This window comes from Candoia aspera, chromosome 1, assembly GCF_035149785.1.
Source record: "Candoia aspera isolate rCanAsp1 chromosome 1, rCanAsp1.hap2, whole genome shotgun sequence".
Lineage (NCBI taxonomy): Eukaryota > Metazoa > Chordata > Lepidosauria > Squamata > Boidae > Candoia > Candoia aspera.
Genome location: NC_086153.1, coordinates 164,579,112 through 164,598,522, shown reverse-complemented (window position 1 = coordinate 164,598,522; position 19,411 = coordinate 164,579,112). Strand labels below are relative to the sequence as shown.

General features: G+C 40.8%; 1 protein-coding gene across 1 annotated transcript in view; it reads left to right on the top strand.

The window, feature by feature from the left end:
- Nucleotides 1-695: 695 nt before the first annotated feature.
- TNFRSF21 (TNF receptor superfamily member 21) overlaps nucleotides 696-19,411 on the top strand; it is a 41,940-nt gene continuing 23,224 nt past the window's right edge. The window contains exons 1-3 of the mRNA XM_063317692.1: nucleotides 696-1,199; nucleotides 8,784-9,426; nucleotides 11,053-11,547. Coding sequence (XP_063173762.1) covers nucleotides 1,125-1,199; nucleotides 8,784-9,426; nucleotides 11,053-11,547 — 1,213 coding nt within the window. The 5' untranslated portion in view covers nucleotides 696-1,124. The remainder of the gene's footprint in view (nucleotides 1,200-8,783; nucleotides 9,427-11,052; nucleotides 11,548-19,411) is intronic.

Below are 19,411 nucleotides of genomic sequence, written 5' to 3'. Positions count from 1 at the left end.
ATATCAAAAACCAAAAGGACCACCTTACAATTCAGTGCTATATATAGACTATTCAGTTCCTGCAGATACGTTTTCTGTGTTAATCAAAGGAAGGGGCTCCACATGATTAAGTGAAAATGGGCACATTTCTGGCCACATCTTGACACTGGCACTGGGAGTGCCCCATGTTGGTACAATGATGGTGGATTTCCACAAGAGGAAGTCTGTTCACACAGGCTTCTGTGAGTGATGGCAGTTTGCCATATGTAAGGAAATTTGCTCATGCATAGGCTTTTCCCGCATATATGCATGTCTCAGATATGCGGGTGGTGGGATGATACAGACTTGCCTCCTTCAATCCCGTGGACCTCCTTTGCACAATGAAGATATGAAGAAGTTGCATGGAAAGTGGCAATTCTTCAATCATAAAAATTATGAGAACAGAATTCAGGGAAAACGATATATTATTGGAGTGGCTAACATATAATCTGATTTTATCTTAAAAAAAAAAAAGGATTGTCCATGGTCCACGACCTCAGGTACTTACAAGACTCTAGTCTTGAAAAGGAGCTGGGCAGGGCAAGGCGGGGCAGGGCAAGGCGGGGCGACCTTTCTTAAGAGATGATGTAACAAAAGGAAGCCCCGCCTCTCCTCGGCCCATGTGCGCTCTCGCCGCCTTTCTTCCCGCCCACCGGCTGCCTCGGGCGCAGATACTTCCCCGCCCTTCTGGTCATTTGAAACAGGCCGGGGAGCGAGGCAGGTGGGAGTGGGGTCTCCCGCCGCCCCCAGTCGCTATGGGAAGCCGGCCGCTTCTCCTGCTGAGCGCAGTCCTCCTGCTGTGTCGTTTGGCTCCTACCGCTCAGGAGCTGCCAGGCTGGCCCCGGAGCCCGGTGCGGCCAGCCTTTCCTCGTGCCCGGGGGGCTGCCTCTTGCTGAACCCCCGCCAGCCCCCTTTCCTTCCCCGCCCTGTCCTTTACTCAGTCGTCCCTTGGTCATCCCCTGCCCGGCAATGGGGCAGCGGGGCTGCTAGATGGGCAGCTCTTCCGGCGGTGGGCAAGGCGCGCCCTTCTCAGCTCTTGGCCTCCATGGCTTCGTAACGGCCTCCGCCCGCGCAGAAAGCATCTTCCCCCGCACCCAGCGCCGGCCATGGGGGCTTCAGCCGCCGCCGCCGCCTTCCGCAAGGCCACCCGAGGAGCCGCGTTGGTCTCCAGCCTTCTAATGGTGAGTCACCGAGTCCGGGATGCGGGCGAGAGAAAGGAAAAAGCGGACGCCTCGGGAGCTTCCCTATTGCGGTGGAGGGGTGGATGATTTGCGGGGGGCGGACGGGGGGAGGGGGCCGGGTAGCGAGTCCCTCCGCAGTGCCGTTGCTCGGGAAGCTGCGCCTCGTTGAGCCGTGCCAACCATCTTTGACTCGAGCGGTGCTTGCTCCTAACATGAAACGCGCCGGCTCTCCGCTGAATGGAGAGACGAGCCGCCTTTGCTTCGGAAGCCTTGAGCCTTCCATCCAGATCTGAGGCGAATCGAGTCACAATCTGCCTCTGATCAGAGGCGTTTGGCAGGCGGTTAATCTCAAGTGGCCTTGAAAACAGAGAGCAGTCATTTACCCAAGGTGAAGCCTCGTGTGGGGAAGCCTCACAAAGCCAGTTGCTCATCCCACATGTTCGGAAGCTAGGAAAAGGCAGTGGGTTGTCCCTGGGCTTGGCTTCCTTCCGAAGTTCGTGGGCGAAGATACCTCCAGGATCTAATTTCTTCATCTGCCAGAGGACTCCTGCCACCTCAGTGGTGGGGAGAGATGTTTCAATTTGCTAAGTCATGGACCAGTGCCGCTGCAGCAGGGAAACCTATGAATCACCCCTTTCCCAACTGGGAACTGCCCACCCCTTCCCTGGGCTGGGGGTGGGGAGCCCTTATTTGCATTTGCCTAGGATAGACAGTGGCTCCTTTTCTTGGGCGATAGGGAGAAGTTTCCATAGGTTGCCTTTTTGTGTGTCTGTCCCACCTTTATGGAAATCATCCCCATCCCTGGGCTTGAGAGAGGCAGCTAATGGGAGAACTGGGGAAGGGGAAGATTGCCATAGAGGGATTCTGAACTCAAGGATGTCAAAAGTGGGATGCACCTAAGCATCTTTGACCCAAGCTGTAGTCCTAAACCAGGGGTTGGTTAATACTTTCCACACATCAGGGATTATAACAGTGGCTTTGCAAATGCTCTCTCCTGGTGTGTCTCAGGGCATACACCCAGAGAAAAAGAGTCAACAGATGGGGTTATGAAAGAAATGGTTCTGCCATAGCCACTGTTGTGTTTTTGCCATCAGGAGATATGTGGTGGACAAGCACTTTGTTGTTCGGTTTTTCACTTGGGGGGGCATCAAGGGTCTGAGCTGCTGTTCCTTAGATCCTCTTCAATTCCAATGCTGCTTTCCATTAAAAATGAATTGCTAGCTGGGTTCTAGATCATGCCATGAAATACCTGATAAACAAAGCACTGAGGATTTGAATGTATTCTTGCTCCACCAATATACTGTTTTTCTTGAATTTATTTATTACATTTATATTTGCTGTTCTCAAGGGAGGCAAAGGTGGTATTTGCCCCTTCCCCAGTTTTATTCTTGAGTAATCCTGTGAGATTGGCTATAGCAAGGGATAATGACCTTCATGGCTATAAGGGTTTGTTGTCTTACTGAGGAATTTAAGTGGAGGTCCTGGGTGAAATAGCTAAATAAAACTTGATTCTGTTCATATTGCATGAATAAGACTTTTTTTTGTTCTATTGCAAGTGTTAACACAATCATTTTAGCATCTGCAATTATGTTGTTGCGTGTTCGCATACATGTAAGCTTTGACTGAAGTTTTCCCATATGTACTTCTAGCCTTGCTGTTTGAGTATACTGTCTACAGTTCACTTATCTCTACTTGAGTATTCCTGGCCATGCCAGCTGAGAATAGCATTTCATTCAGATTATGAAATGAGCAATCCACAAAGTTTATACCATACTGTCACAAAGGTGCTATAGGAGTCACAGATATATTTGCCTGCAATTTGCTCACCATTGTCTTTTAAACACTCTGTGAGATCCATGGTGCAAAGCGTCTTGATCAGATCTCTCAGGCACAAACACACTAGATTCCCTGATGCAAGATACTCTGTTGCCTCCAGTTTCTCACCTTGCCTATCATAACATTGACTTAATTTAAACTGAAGTGTTTGGAAGAGTGTTACAAATTTGTTGGAGTCTTACTTAGCACTTTTTATCAACACTGATTCTGTTGCAACATCTGGCACATGGTAACTTGCCTTTTACCAAGTTCATTAGAGGCCATGTAGAAGCTCGGTATTTTGTACTCTGCTAGATAGCAGGAGAGTTTTCCCAACTTTGGCCTGAAATGCCAAAACCTATTTCAAACATAATGCAAAGCCATAATGTGTTCTTTGGGAAGAGAGGGGTAGTTTAGCAAATACTTTTTTTGTAAACCAGTTTGTTTTCTTGATATGATTCCTATATAACACTGAGGCTGGAGGTAGATAGTTTTGAATGGCTGGCAGAAGAACCCCTTCAAAATATGGAAGGGACCTGGGCAAATTTAGCTGTTTAAATAAAATAAATAAACTTTAAATAAAATTAAATTGATCAAGCCACCTAATATGATTGCTTAGCATGCATTAGTTTCTTCTTTCTGTAGTATTCAAAATTTGGTAGCAAATTCCAAAGGGGATCTGAGGCCATAACCAAGGCTTTAGAAGGCGGGATGTGTGCTAGGACCAGAGGTTGTGCATCTGGAAGCTGAACTGAAAGTAGACAAACGAGATTATAGATCAACAAAATGTTTCAGCCTGGCCCTCGCCTGCACAAGGATTACTCAGAGTTAATATTGACAGTATAGGAGATGAGAGTAGGGTCCTTTGCATCACTTCTTATCTCTGAACAATGGTAAAGTGATCAACATTTTGCCTGTAGCAGAACTATATGATTAAAGAGACAATGACATGTTTCTCGTCTTTTGTATTGTCAAAGTGGCAATTTTTCTACTGGACCTCAGGAGATTCACAGAGTTGCATAGCTACTTGGATGCGAACTGTACTGTTGCTATGGTGCTGTACATTCAGCATTTTTCAAGGACAACATGAAGTTTGTTTTTCATTTGGAGGCCTTGTGAATTTGATTTCCTTTATAACAGCTAAATTTGGCCAGCATTGGGGGTTTGGTGCAGTGTTAATCGTTGAGATTATTTTTGTAGCCAAGAATACTTCAACAACATCAACTGAAAGCTTAATTCTTTGCTTCTTCAAGGAGTGTTTAGTGCTTGGAGTATAATGATTTTTTGAATGTTAATAATGGAATCAAAAGGAGCCACTTTTTAAATAGATATAACTGCTGTGGGTTCCAGCCAGACCCTTTAAGGAAGGCCCCTCAACTTGGGCGTATTTCCACCCAGAGAAGATGATCAAGTTCTTAGGTTAGGTTTGGGGTTCATTTATTACTGTTTATAAATAGGAATTATTTACATGCCAATACAGCCTTCCCTGCCTGCAGTCAGAACTACACTTGCATTTTCTGTTAAGTCTTGCAAGGTGTTTTTATAATACAGGTAGTCCTCGTTTAGCAACCACAATTGGGACTGGCAACTTGGTCACTAAGCAAGTGGTCACTAGGTGAAACTGCGCCTGTGCTTATGACCTTACTTCAGCTTTCCTTTGCTTTAAAGACCTGCGAAGGTCATAAATGCGAGGACTGATCATAAAATTACTTTTTCAATGCTGTAATAACTGTGAATGATCACTAAATAAGGCAGTTGCTAAATGAGGACTACCTGTACTCCACTGCTTCCTTCAGCCTATCAAATTAGAAGGAGAGGCACCAGTTTTTTTAGAGCCTGCATTATTTGAAACAGTTACAGTTGACAGAAGTGTGTCAATAGAATATTCTATGTAGCCTTTGAGATAAAACTTCTAATCAGATAAAAGGAAAGGTGACTAATTAGTAGCCTGAAAAATGTAACTTTTCCCCCTATTTATAACAACCAGAATCTACACCCTAGAAATCTGATTTGCAAGCAACTCTATTTGTGAACAGGAGCAGCCAGGCTAGGAACACCCATGAATGAGCCAGAAGGGGAAGGTCCATGATATCTGCTAATTCTCTACTTTTTGCTGCTACTTTGTTTTATGTCTGTTTTTATAAAATCTAGATGATCCAGCCATTTCAGATCATAACATAAAAAAGGCAACCACAAGGGAGGTAAATAAATAAGAAAAATGTTTTAAGGAAAATAGAACTGTAATTTTCATTGTTGTTAAACAATATGTATACATTTACTTAATACTAAATAGCAAAAACCACTGATATATTCAATAGACGGTATATTCCCCCCCTTCCCAATAAGTGGATGAATTAGAGTATTAAACAGTATCTATTCAAAGAGACCAGACCTGTTTCTCTCTACACTCAGCTGCTTCCATTTGGAGCACCGCTGTTCCCTGTCAATTGTAATGCCAAAAAGTACTTGTTGCCTCAGTCCTAAATTCAAGAATGCTAAACTACAGTATTAGCTAAGAATATTATTCTTTTTGTGTGCTTCTTATGCTAACTATGAGGCTGATAGTTTCATTCAGATATGAACTCCTCAGGCTGCCACTGAAGTGCAGTTAATAAGAGTTAATCTACTCCCCCAGTGAGAAATAAAGGGTGTGAGCTGTCCTTTATTTTCACTCCTATGCATTGACTGTTGACCTAATTGTTGGTTAGCAACTCATCCACACAACTAGCTTTTCTCCTCTTTTGCCTTTAATGACTTTACCTTCCTGATTTAATAACTTGCCACTGGTACATTGCTTTTTTGTTCATTGTTATGTGTTTTCTTAAAAATAAATCTGAGCATGTAAAAGGAAAGGACCATTCAGTCTTTTGATTCATATGTAAGCACTCCAATTAGTATTAGCAAATATTAAGCTTCCTTATAACTTAAGCAGCATTAATGAGTGTCCGAAGAGATTCATGATTTTAAAGCTTGTTTTTTGGAGACAATTTCTAGTGTCCAAAATGTTTAAGCGTTAAGAAATTAGTAATTCGAAAAAGTTGATATCGTCAGTCTTTTGCAAGTTAGTCATGGACCCCTCAGCATAATATATAACCCTAAATTATTAGCTCACTGTTTGCTCATTGTGTATGTGTTCTGGCCCTATCTTTTTATATTGTCAATGGTGGCATAGTTTTTTAGGAATGTTGAGGTGAATGCCCATGATTTGTTACCTTGTGATCAAGGCAGTCAAGGTCCTTATTTTTATAGTGTTGAGTTGACCAACATAGGCCTGGTTCATGTATTACACTTAATCCAAATTGTGATTTATTTTAACCTGATACACAAATTCATTCCAAGAATGAAACATAATTTATTTTTTGCCAAGGAACATCATGTGAAACTATGATTTGTTGGTTATAAATCCTGGCTTGTTATACCTGAATCATGATAAACATATTACTGATTTGCTCAACAGATCTTTGCTAAAGCAACTCTTGGCATTGCATAGTGTGCAAATACTGCCATTGTATGCTAAGCCATTGTTTTAATTATGCTTTGATGAACATGCCAGAGTCTTACAGATACATAGATTAATGATTGCCTGGTTGTATAATTTCTGCTTTGTTTTTCCTCTGTCTTAACCAGCTGTTGTCTTGAGTCTTTGTAGATTGATTAGAAGGTTAAGCAAGGTATAAAGGAAACCAGGAATACAACAGAAAATGATAGCTGTTCACGCATCATGTGTATCCATAATTACAATAAATATACCAACAACCAATCATAATTATCTATTGCCATAAAAGAAGACATAATGTGTGCACATAGATCTGTTTATGTATCATGTTTCACCACAAGCAAACTATATTGTGCTTAACACAATACAGGCAGTCCTCATTTAGTGATTGCTTCCGACAGTGACCATTCACAGTTACAACTGTGATAAAGTAACTTTGCAACCAATCCTCACATTTATGACCTTCGCAGATCAGTAAAGCAAAGGAAAGCTGAAGTAAGATTGTAAGCACAGTTGCAATTTCACTTAGTGACCGCTTCGCTTAACAACCAAGTTGCGGATGCCAGTTGTGGTCGCTAAACGAGTACTACCTGAATGTAAATTCAGTGGGTTTTTGTTGTTGTTCTTCCTATGTGTTACCCAGTAAGCAGGCATTTATTTTGTATTGATTGATCAGTTTTGGCTGATATCTCCTCCAACCTTAAACTTTTTGATGGAACCCATAAAACCATTGTGCACATGTGGTGTTTGCTTTTGCAAGAGAAGAAAAGAAAGAAGAGGAGCCCCTCACAGGTTGAAGGAAATGCATCATTTGCAACTTTGAATGTGTCAATTTCCTACATGCCACCAATGGGAATTATATAAGGGACACGGTGGCGCTGCGGGTTAAACCTCTGAGCTGCTGAGCTTGCTGATTGGAAGGTCAGCGGTTCGAATCCGCATGACGGGGTGAGCTCCCATTGCTAGTCCCAGCTCCTGCCAACCTAGCAGTTCGAAAACATGCAAATGTGAGTAGATTAATAGGTACCGCTTCGGCGTGCAGGTAACGGTGTTCTGTTTAGTCATGCTGGCCACATGACCACGGAAGTGTCTACGGACCAATGCCGGCTCTTCGGCTTTGAAATGGAGATGAGCACTGCCCCCTAGAGTTGGACACGACTGGACGTAATGTCAAGGGAAACCTTTACCTTTACCTACCAATGGGAATATCTCACTGGGAATAGAAAGAATGGACTGAGGAGATAATAGAAGCACCTCTGAGTAAGTTGTGACTAAACGTCAGCTCTCTTACAAAGTTTGTACCTGAGCCAGAGTTTTGAGTGGACCTGGTATTTGGGACTAGAGACAGCAAGGATTCTATTAAACAGCAGCAGATTGATTGATACTGTGAGAAGTAGTTCTCATACAGTCGGAAAGAAAAAACACACTAGCAGATCTTACAGTTGCAAAAACAAGGGACAGATGGAACTGGCCTTTCCTACATAGGATGAGAAAGAGCATTTGAATGCTGATCAACTTGAATACAAGGCAGAGTTGGCCTGGGAGCTAGAGACTAAACCATCTCTCATGTGAACCCACAGTCTTCTATTGCAACAGAAAATTCCTTTCACAAAAAGACAACTGGGTGAGTTGAGTTAAAAGAGAAGTAAACTGGTCATCCACCCGACATCAGATTTTCTTGTTTCTTACTAAAATGTGCCATCTACTGTCATCAATATTTGGTGGCAGCTTTGTAAAGGGCATCAGGTGGAGATGAGCTATCTGGGCTGCAAGCTATGTGCTGAACCTCCCCCAGGACTAGCCATTTTGAAGCCTGGATTCTTGAGAAATGTACCTTTCTGTATCATCTGGCTGCATACTAAGATCTTCATGAGGAGGGAGGGGTTCAAGGGTTCTGTCATTTGAAGTGTATGTGTAAAATATATCTCGTAACTAGTAAATCTGTAAATTATTATTATAATAGTTATGTGTTATTTTATAAATGTGAATATGTGTGTCAGATCCCATGATTTCACCACTGAAATCCACTCTGAATCCCACATTTTAATTCAGTTTACCATCACTTGCTGAGATCAAGAGAAAGGCAAAAAGTCTTCCAAGAATCCAAGAGTTTAAGAGTTAAATGTTCATAAGAGGGCAAAGAGCCTCTGCAAAACTACAGATCTGAGTATGTATTTGGTTTATGCTTACTCAGTAAGTCAGTAAAGCTGACGCCATTCAATGTTATTTGCCTTACGAGGTGTATTTGACTTGCATTTATGTATATGTTTCAGGGATTTATGTTCCTTGGCACTGCGGATGCTCAGTCAGAGTTGTCGCCTGAACGGAATACCATCAGTACATACACCCACCATGATCGTGCCACTAACACACATCTGACCTGCCACAAGTGTCCTGCAGGAACTTATGTATCTAAGCACTGTACCATGACGACCTTAAGAGAATGCAGCTCTTGTGCTAATGGGACCTTCACAAAGCATGAAAATGGTATTGAAGAGTGCCATTTATGTAGAAAGCCCTGTGAGCAGCCAATGATTGAGAAAAGACCTTGCACTGCTCGGACTGACCGTGAATGCTCCTGCCCATCTGGTAAATTTTTACGCAGTAACACTTGCACCCCATATAAAGTATGCCCCATTGGATGGGGCTTAAGGAAAAAAGGAACTGAAACTGAAGACATCAAGTGCAAACCATGCCCTCGTGACACTTTCTCTGCTGTGCCTTCTAGTGTGCTGAGATGCAAACCCTTTACTAACTGTTCACAACTAAACATGGTGGTGATGAAACCAGGGACAAATATGACAGACAACGTCTGTGGATTTCAGTCAGTTTCCCAGAATGCAGCTGGGCTTTTGTCAAGTCCAGAAGAAGATGAACAGCACTACAAAGTTTCTTCTGCTACTTTTCTTACCAAAGGTAGGTGTAAAGCATTGGGAAGCATTTTCTGCTGAGCGTGGAAAATAATGTGATGAATATGAAACTTTCTTTTGGAGGAAGAAGCTGGTAATGCAGTAGCTCCAATTTGGAATTCCCTACTCTCCTGTAAAAGATGCTTGTCGAGCTTCCACTTTACATTACATTAGATCCCTTTTTCACAGCTCTTTAATAATACACACATCTCTTTAGTTAGCCTGATATTATTGGCATCTCAATATTATTGGCACCTCAAGTACAGCACGTTATGCCAGCAATTATTTGACCAGCATGAAGCTAATGGGGAGATGGAGGGGCCAACTATGCTGTGGGGAGAGAGATATGTAAGGGAGTTACATCATGCAGAGAGGGCATGTTGTGGATCCTGTCGGTAAAAGAATTCCGTCTGGCGGGGTCCAGGAGGCAGGCCTTCTCTGCAGTATCTCCTGCCCTCTGGAACATCCTACCCCCAGAGGTGAGGCTAGCCCTGTTTCTCCTGGCCTTCTGGAGGAATTTGAAGACCTGGCTCTGCCACCAGGCTTGGGGCGGGGAGGGGAGGCATCATGTTTGGGGATGGCTAGTGCCCTAGTGCGCTCGTTGCATACAAGGACAGTTATTATCTGCCATTTCGACTCTATTTTTATCTATAATTATTGTTTATTGGTAATTGTTTTAAATATTGTATTTTTATATATTGTATTTTTATTGTTTTATTGATTATTATTGTAAACCACCCAGAGTCCCTCTGGTGGGAGGAGATGGGCAGTGACAAATTAGATGGATGGATGGATGGATGGATGGATGGATGGATGGATGTAAGGGAGTTTTAGGTTGCATCACTTTACAGACCTGATATAGAATCAGACTTCTTAAATTTGATGGAATCCAAGTAGATCTGTATAAGAATGCACAGCTAGATACCAAGTAGATACTATTTCTTCCAACACTTTAGACCAGTATTGGTAGACTTAGAGTTAAACTGATTAATTTGTATAGTGTTTTGTCCTCTTTTTCTTGATCGTTTAAAATACATAATCTATACACCTGCATCCTAGCCCACTACCATTACTAAATCTTGCACTGTTGGTATCTCTCTCACATGAAACTATATTAGAAAACCTGGCTTAAAATTAGCATCCCCTGCAAAATGTTCTTCATTAATTGTCCCACTTGTTGAGTGTTGCAGCTTAAGAACTATGCTCAGCAACCATGTTTTGCAAGACCTGTATATACTCTCAGTGGCTACATTACAGCATAAGCTAGATCAGGGGTAGACAACATGATACCTTCCAGATGTTTGGGATTTCATCAGCATTTCTCTTCCTCATGAGATTGTGGGATGTGGAGTCCCCGCCAAATACGGAGGACATTTGGTTGTACACCCTTGAGCCAATTACTCCTTTCTAAATTAAGTGCTCTTAGAGGTCATTCTTGGTCAGAGCTTTATTAATAGCTCCTAGCAGACTTCCTCAGCAAGGGCTTTCCAGACAGGCTGGATTTCAGCTCTTGTAGTTCACACTTTTAGGCCATTTTGACTTCTAAACATGATTGGGGGCACCAGACGTGGAAAGGCTGGCTCATAGGTTCTATGTTTGCTGCTTCATTTTTCATATTGTATGTGTTTTTCAGGTATGAACACTTCCTCTCCCAACTTTGCCACTACTCCTCCCCCAAGCACGTATGCTGACGTGATGGAGCCAACAGACATTTACAACAAAACCTCCAAGAATGAGACCGTGACAGCTTTGGAGAATCCTAAGTCTATAAATCACCAGCAGATATATTACCACAAACATACCCCTTCCAATCTTAATTTACAGCCAGCACTGGAAATGAGTGGCAATGTGAAATCCAGCATTCCATATAAACCTCCTAAAAGAGGATCCCCGAGGCAGGCTATGCATAAGCATTTTGATATCAATGAACATTTGCCATGGATGATTGTCCTGCTACTGCTGCTTGTACTTGTGGTTATTGTTGTTTGCAGTGTCCGCAAAAGTTCACGAACTCTAAAGAAAGGACCAAGGCAAGATCCCAATGCAATTGTGGAAAAGTCTGTTTTGAAGAAATCTTCTACCCCAACCCAAACTCGGGAGAAATGGATCTACTATTGCAATGGGCATGGTGAGTAGTTACAGTTCTATAAACATTCCCAGCTGAAGTAGGCCTCCATGTACAGTTTAAAAAACTCAGATCCCATAGCATTTTAAAAATGACTTTATTCTGGCATAAATGCTGCTTATATATCAGGTGCCACAGGCCTTCTTTTTCATATAAACTAGCATAGAATGTATTATTTTATCTATATTCATGATAGAGATCCTCCATAACAGCTACTCAGTATTCTGTACAAAACTGCTAGAGATTGCCTCCTCAAAATGTCCCAAGCTGTATAACAAACATGACCTTGCAATTAGGCAGACTGCAGCAGTCACTTTAGGGAGATATATTCTTCATAGGCACTGTGTCGGTATGTAACTATTTGTCAATCTGTACAGCATGCTCCCCAGCTAGAGTAATTCTAGGTGGCTTACGCACTAGGGTTAAAACGAATAAAAATGATAGGTTAACAATAACAAAAAGACAAATTGAGGCCAAAATGAGTGCAACTCTTGAAGAGTCTAGCTACCCTAGGTGGCCATCTTGGACCTATTGGACTTCCTCAGAGCTATATGTATTGTGGGGTCTGCCTACACAGTAGTGTCCACAGGTGACTGTCCAGAGGGTGAGTCGCGCTACCTGGAAGGGAAGCACAGAAGCCATCAATAGGTCTTCCTCCTATCTCAGGCAGCGGATCCTTTTAGGCTGCCCTAATAATAAGACAATACTAATATAGGATAGAATAACTAATATAAGATTTAGAGCCAGTTTGGTGTAGTGGTTAAGGCATCAGACTGGAAACTACTTTTTTTATTTTTAGATTTTTAGATTTTTTTATCCTGCCTTTATTATTTTTATAAATAAGGCTGGGAACATACCTAATACTCCTTCCTCCTTCTATTTTCCCCACAACAACCACCCTGTGAGGTGAGCTGGGCTGAGAGAGAGGGACTGGCCCAAAGGCGGGACTAGAACTCACCGCCTCTTGGTTCCTAGTCCCACCATGGGCACGAAGCCAGCTGGGTAACCGTGGGCCAGTCACCACTTCCTCTCAGCCCTAGGAAGGAGGCAATGGCAAACCACTTCTGAAAAACCTTGCCAAGAAAACTGCAGGGACTTGTCCAGGCAGCCTCTGAGAATCAGACATGATTGGATGGAGATATATAGATAAAGATATAGATATATATTGATTCAATCATGTCCGATTGATAAATAGAATCTCAGTTTCCCAAATGACTTAATTTGGGTAACTAGGAAATGTGCTGTTTCTTTTAAATTGTCCACTGCTGTGCTTGACTGTAGGCATCCAGGACTAAAGCTGTTTTTCTCAATAAGTTTTTCTGTCTGGCCTATATAGAAAGATAATATTTAAAGGAAAGTGGTTCCTCTTAAATCAGCGTCTCTGAACATCCATCCTACTATGTGTTTTTGCCTGTTTTAATGCTCAGAATTTGCATTCTGATTGAGACTGGTCATCTCTCTTCAGAAAATGCAACTGTTGGGATCTTCAACATTGTGATATGGATGAACTAAAACCTTTCTCAGGGGCCAGTTTTCTTCACTATATGTTGTTCTTGTCCCAAAGCTATTCCCCCTAATGTTATTTGATTTTAATAAAAGATATAGAACAATAGCAGGCAACTTCTTTCAACTGGGAAAATAAACTTAAGCAGAAGTCCATCTTCCAAAGATTAGGTGGCTTTTTTTTATGAAGGCATTTTTGCTTAAAATGCAAAAACCCAGCAAAAATTGGACTGTTGACAGTGTGATCAGAAGTGATGGGCTACAGTATATACAGCTGATGGGTTTTCCATCTAAAAATAAAGCATCTGAAAGCGCATCTGGGCCATTTCTAGAGAGCTTAAGAAATCCTCCCCTCGTACTACAAAATAATTTGTTTAATGAAAGTATTGTCAGAAAGGAAGTTGTAATTACAACTTCAGCAATTAATGGAATAGCTTACATTGTGCAATTTAAGTCTCTCCTATGCTGCAGCTTTTCATGATCTAATAGGATCTTGGCTCCATTACAGCCTAAACCTGTTCTGCCCTGCTGTCATTCAAGACCTCAAAGACACTTGCATCTTTTATGATCTCAAAGGGTTCAGTTCAAGCCTAAGCCTGTTCCACTCTGTTACCATTTCATAGACCCTTTAACGCATACCACTGAAAAAGAAAAACCTTTTCAATTCAATTTTTTCCACTGCCATTTCTGTTTCAAATGATCTTGAGTTTAGCTCAGTTCATAATTCAGTTCAAGTATTTTATTTCTTTCCTAACTATATTTGCTTCATTCTTCTTCCTATATTCTCATTTCTTCTTTATATCTTCTCTCCTTCCAGGTCATCTTTTATGCTACCATGAGCTATTTTTCCTGACAGTCCCTTTCCATACTTCCATAGCACATGTTTGATATTATCATGTTTATTTAAATTAAGTATCTATTTTCACTGTTGTTTTTGATAAATCATTTCAAGTCAGTGGAGACCAGGAGGTAACCAGTGTTCTTGGACAAGGCTTTTCTTACCATTTTATTGAAAGAAATTTGTGATCTTACACATGAACTAACATGCCTTATTCTTCCCACTTTCATTTATACACTGTAAATATATCTTTAAGAAATTTAAATATGTATTTAGGAAAATGTATGTCACAAAAATGTTCCTGGTTTACAGTAAATGTTCACACAGTGGACTTCCCTTGTGTCTATGGTCTATCTAGACTCTACACCTTGAGCAACTGCAAGTGGGCAACTTGTACAAGTGGGGTACAAGTGACCCCAAGAGCTATTGTACCTTGCTGTGTAAGCTCTTCACAAGAGTAGGGGTCAATTTTCAATTTAGCCAAATGCTCTATCTAATGTACGTAAATCTCATACCTTTGAGGTTGCACATTTGCTCTCTTGTTTAGGGACATGGAGGCTGTATGAAGTGACAGAGTCAATCCTCAGATACCCCCAAGAGTCTGCTACTTTAAAGTGCTTTTATTATGGCCTTCCTGGCATTTATTTCTAGCTATCTCAATCCTGCCTGTAAGCTGGCTGAGGCTGTGTTTATCAGAGGTGGCTCTTGGTGTCAGAGTCCTGGTAGATCCCAGGGAGCAACCTGCCTCTTTCCCCAACCCCAGCAAGTTGCCTCCTGGGAGCTGTGGTGGCCACATTTTTGGGCTTGAATGTGTAAATGTATATTGATTATTATTAATGTGTAATCATTATTCTGTCACCATTTTAATAATCAAAGTTTTGATAGTATTCTCATCCAAGAGCATAGTAAAGTTTGAATGGAAAGAAAACACAACCAAGTTCTCACTTTGGACTTGGGAAATTGTTGTTGTTGAGGGGTGAAGAAAAGGAGAAACCTGTTTTTCTTCCTGGGCTAAGGGGGAAGCAGAAGAAGAAAGCAATTCTTTAGCGTAATTAGTTTCTGTCAATGACAGACAGGATCTCTTGGTGATTATCATAAACGAAGAGCTTCCATGGGGGGAAAAACAGATAAACTTGAACTATGGATTATTCTAGTGTCTGAAGATTTAGTCTATTTCTTTCAAATTCAATATCAGGAAAACAAGAAAGAAAAGGAAGTATTACTGTGTGCACACATATAAACAGTAAAACCACCTATCCTTTCCTTCTGGCTTAAAGAGGAAGGTTAAAAACCATCCTAGATATTACTTAGTGACTACTTTTATGGCTTGCCCTTAGGTGACATCGGTTGAAAATAATCTTTCAACTGCAAGCTATTTCTAACAAAATATGTGAAGCTTTCCAACATTCTGTAAGGACAGAGAAAGGAATAATCAGCAGCCTTTACCAGTATGCATATTTCTCTTTGGAGTAGATTCAAGGTGGTCCAAACTGAAAATATAGATTTAAATCTACAACACTTCTAAATGTTTGATCTCTCACTTCGTATCATTTCTTTGTATATGCACACTGATTAGTTGCAAGAGCAGTTCAAATGGTTTACAGTTCAGTCCTGGACAGTTTAGGAACAAAATCTGAAGCCTTGGAATATTCAGCACTTTTTTTCCTTTTGCTTTCTGATTTACATCGATATAGGGACAACAGAGCAAACTTCCTTGCCTGAAATTAAGTGACCTAAAGAACTTATCAAGAAAGAGCTGATAAAGCTCTGGGCTTTAATGTATTAGAATTTCCACATGGGGCCAAAAGTAAATACCAAGATTGTTCAGCTCCTCAGAGCTCCAGAATTGAAATCATTGTAAAGATCAGGAACAAAGCTAAACTTTGAAGTCATCTGATAGAAATTGACGCAATCTGTAGTTCATGAGTAACAAGCAGCTTTTATGAGGGAGCATTGCTGGATGGAGGGGATATACCATCCGTGCTGCAAGAAGCTGCTGAGTTGGGCTTGGGCAGAACTTCACAAATGTATGATCCAATGCAAAGAGAGTTTGGAAGGGCTGAGCTAGTAGCTACCACAAAATTTTGGAAAACTACAAGGCCAGCCGAAACTTGTGGATTCTTAGAACACATAGAATTTTGCTTCAGAAATGAATGGAAAATTTCTTTTCAATTTTGTTCTGCACCTTCAGCACTCCATGGAAATGTGGTAAAACCTTGTACACTTTTATATCGTAGGAGGGAGGGTATAACGAACACACTTCCCACTGTTCATCCTGCTTAATCCTAACAACAGAGATTAATGGCAATTTTATCTGACTTATCTTGGATCAGAGAGAGAAAAGGACTATCTGCTCAGAGCACTAAATTTCTGTATTTAATTATTTTTTATATTTGTAAATGTATAAATTAAAGATAAGTCCTTCCTGATAGGTTGTCCTTCTCTCTGGCATCTTTCTGATTACATTCCAAATATTATCATTTGGGTGCAATTCCAAACAAGTATGTGGGAATCAGCATTCTGCTGGTTTAATTCTGGGTCCACTTACAATATTTGTGGTCACCAATGGTGAAATAAGCCTGCTTGATTTAATCTGTGCTTTAGTTGTGTAAGTTTCCTTGAAAACTAAAGAAATAAAACAGCAAAAAACAAAGTACCATTGAATATGGTACTCTGACAGCTATTTAGAAAGATGTTGACTACCATATCTGGGCTCTGGTAGTCCAAATAACTGCAGGATGACAGCAAAGAATGAAAACTAAAGAAATAAAACAGCAAAAAACAAAGTACCATTGAATATGGTACTCTGACAGCTATTTAGAAAGATGTTGACTACCATATCTGGGCTCTGGTAGTCCAAATAACTGCAGGATGACAGCAAAGAATGAATTTTTTCTGACTCTTTTTGCTGCCCTGTAGTGATTATCTGGGTATCTGCAACCCAGATAAAGTGGCCCTAAGGTTGACTCACACAGCAGTGGTCTTCAACTGAACAGTTGAAGGATTTGATTGATTTGATTTGATTTGATTTGATTTTATATTTTATTATTTTATTTTATTTGTGTCTTCAGGTCAGTGTAGGCTCCTGGCAACTGCCTGGACTAGTCCCTGCAGTTTTCTTGGCAAGATTTCAGAAGTGGTTTGCCACTGCCTCCTTCCTAGGGCTCAGAGAGTGACTGGCCCAAGGTCACTCAGCTGGCTTTGGGCCTAAGGTGGTACTAAACTCATGGTCTCCTGGTTTCTAGTCTGGTGCCTCAACCACTACAATAAACTGATTGTGCATTCAGAAGCTTCAGCTGGTGCAGAATGCAGCTGCACGGATAGTAAATGGTGTCGGATACTTGACACACGTAACACCACTGCTACATGAGCTGCACTGGTTGCTGGTGGGCTTCCGGGTGCAATTCAAGGTGCTGGTTGTCACCTTTAAAGCCCTTCATGGCTTGGGACTGGGTTACCTAAGGGACTGCCTTCTCCCAGTTGTTTCTACCCATCCAATTCGATCTAGCAGGTTGGGTATGCTACGGGTCCCGTCAGCCAGGGAGTGTCGGTTGGCGGGAACTAGAAGGAGTGCCTTCTCTTCCATAGTGCCTGCCCTCTGGAACATCCTCCCTCCAGAAATTAGGATGTCCCCAACCCTGTTGGCCTTTCGTAAGGCTGTGAAGACCTGGCTTTGTGCCTGGGCCTGGGGCCTCAAGTATGTGGATGGTTCCACCTCTTGGTTATATTAGCATCCATATATTGCTTACTTGGCAGCCATGTATATTTATCTTGTATTTATTTTGTGTTTTAATTGTTTTAATTGTACTTGTTTTAACTGTTTTGTGGTCTTATTGTTGTAAGCTGCCCAGAGTCACTTGTTGAGATGGGTGGCTATAGAAATCGAATAAAATAAATAAATAAATAAACTGGCTCTCTAATGGGAAATACCAGGTATATATTTGTTTCTAAAATATACCCAAGCTGCGGAGCTTGTTTATTTCAATAGAAATTGCATGATGTAACTTCAAAACCTTTTCTGTAGAATAGTCCTTATGTAACTCTAATAGCAGGTGATGAATGTAATTTTCTTTAACCATAAGAAAGGGAATTGAAGCTTTAAATTAATTTTTATCATCTTGTCTAGAATTGAGGGTTTACTCACTTCAGTCTCAGAGACTTGTGGATATATTTAAGATTCTTTCCAACTAATGAAACAAAAAGTCAAGAGGTATAAATAGTACCACTGCCAGTGCAGAAGTTCATGTGTAAGTAACATCTAATATTATACAAGTGGATTTTTTACTCATAAAAACAGTTTCATTCTTCTCATTTCCCCCCAACTTCTCAAAATCTGCCGAGGGCTCCAGTGTTTCAAAGCAGAATCTGAGCCAGAGAACACAAAACTGTAGGATAGACTGCGAAGTTTAAAAAAAAATCCCCAAAGAAGTAAATGGCAAACCACTTCCATATTGCTGCCAAAAAAACCTACATTTACGTGTTCATCAAGTCGTTAAGTTGTGAGTTCAACTTGGAGGAGACTTGGATTTACGTGGACAAGAAATCTTTTCCACTGATGTCATTCATTTAGTGGACAAACACCACTTGGATACAACTCTGTTAAAATCCATTACCTCCAGCACTGTTTTCTTATTTGGAATCATAAGCAGCTTCTTCTTGGCATAGTGAAGTATTATGCTGGTTGCTTTACATGATAAAACGGACCATAATGAACCAGACCATTTTAGTCTGCTTTTATTAAGGGAGATAATGTGCAAAATCCATGAGATTTGTTCAGCCAAGTCATATTAAACCTTTTGAAACCAGAAAATTTGACTTGCACATGCTTGTTATAATTGAAAATAAATCTGCATGAATTTTGAACATTGGTTTCTTAACCGTACTGTACCATTTAAATTTTATTACAACATTTTTATCTCAGCTTTCTCCACGTAAGTTGAATGATGTGAATAGTCTCCTAAAATAAAAAAAGATTATTTTTTTTAACTCAAACAACAGTCCTGTAAATTAGGTTGAGCTAAGGGATGATTGATGTAAGGTTTGTTGTCTAGCAAGTAGGGATTGAATATCTTAGTCCATCATTTTCAGTTGCATTGGTTTTAACTCTCTCTAGTGGTTATTCATTAGATTTCAAGATGGAACTAAATCATTTTGCTTTAAAATCTCATTGGCTTGTTGAGAGTTCAGTCTTTTGTATGCTAGCATTGCCAGAGAATTGTCTAAAAAACCTAAAACTGTTTCTTGAAAATGCTTTGGAATCTTTAAGTAATATAGATTTCACCTGATAGAATACTGGGTGGTTTGTTACATCATTTCCCAACTTGCGTGACATGATCGAATTAAGCTGTTTTTATTTGCACAGGCATTTTAAATTTAAAAAAAACTTTTTAAAGCTAGTTGATATAGTTTAAGTCCCTCAGTTTTACTGTTTTATTTTATTGTACCTTTATATTTGCTTACATTGCCTTTTTCCAGCTCCTAGTTTATAACGTAAATAAATGAAAATATGGGCATCTGTTTCTTCCC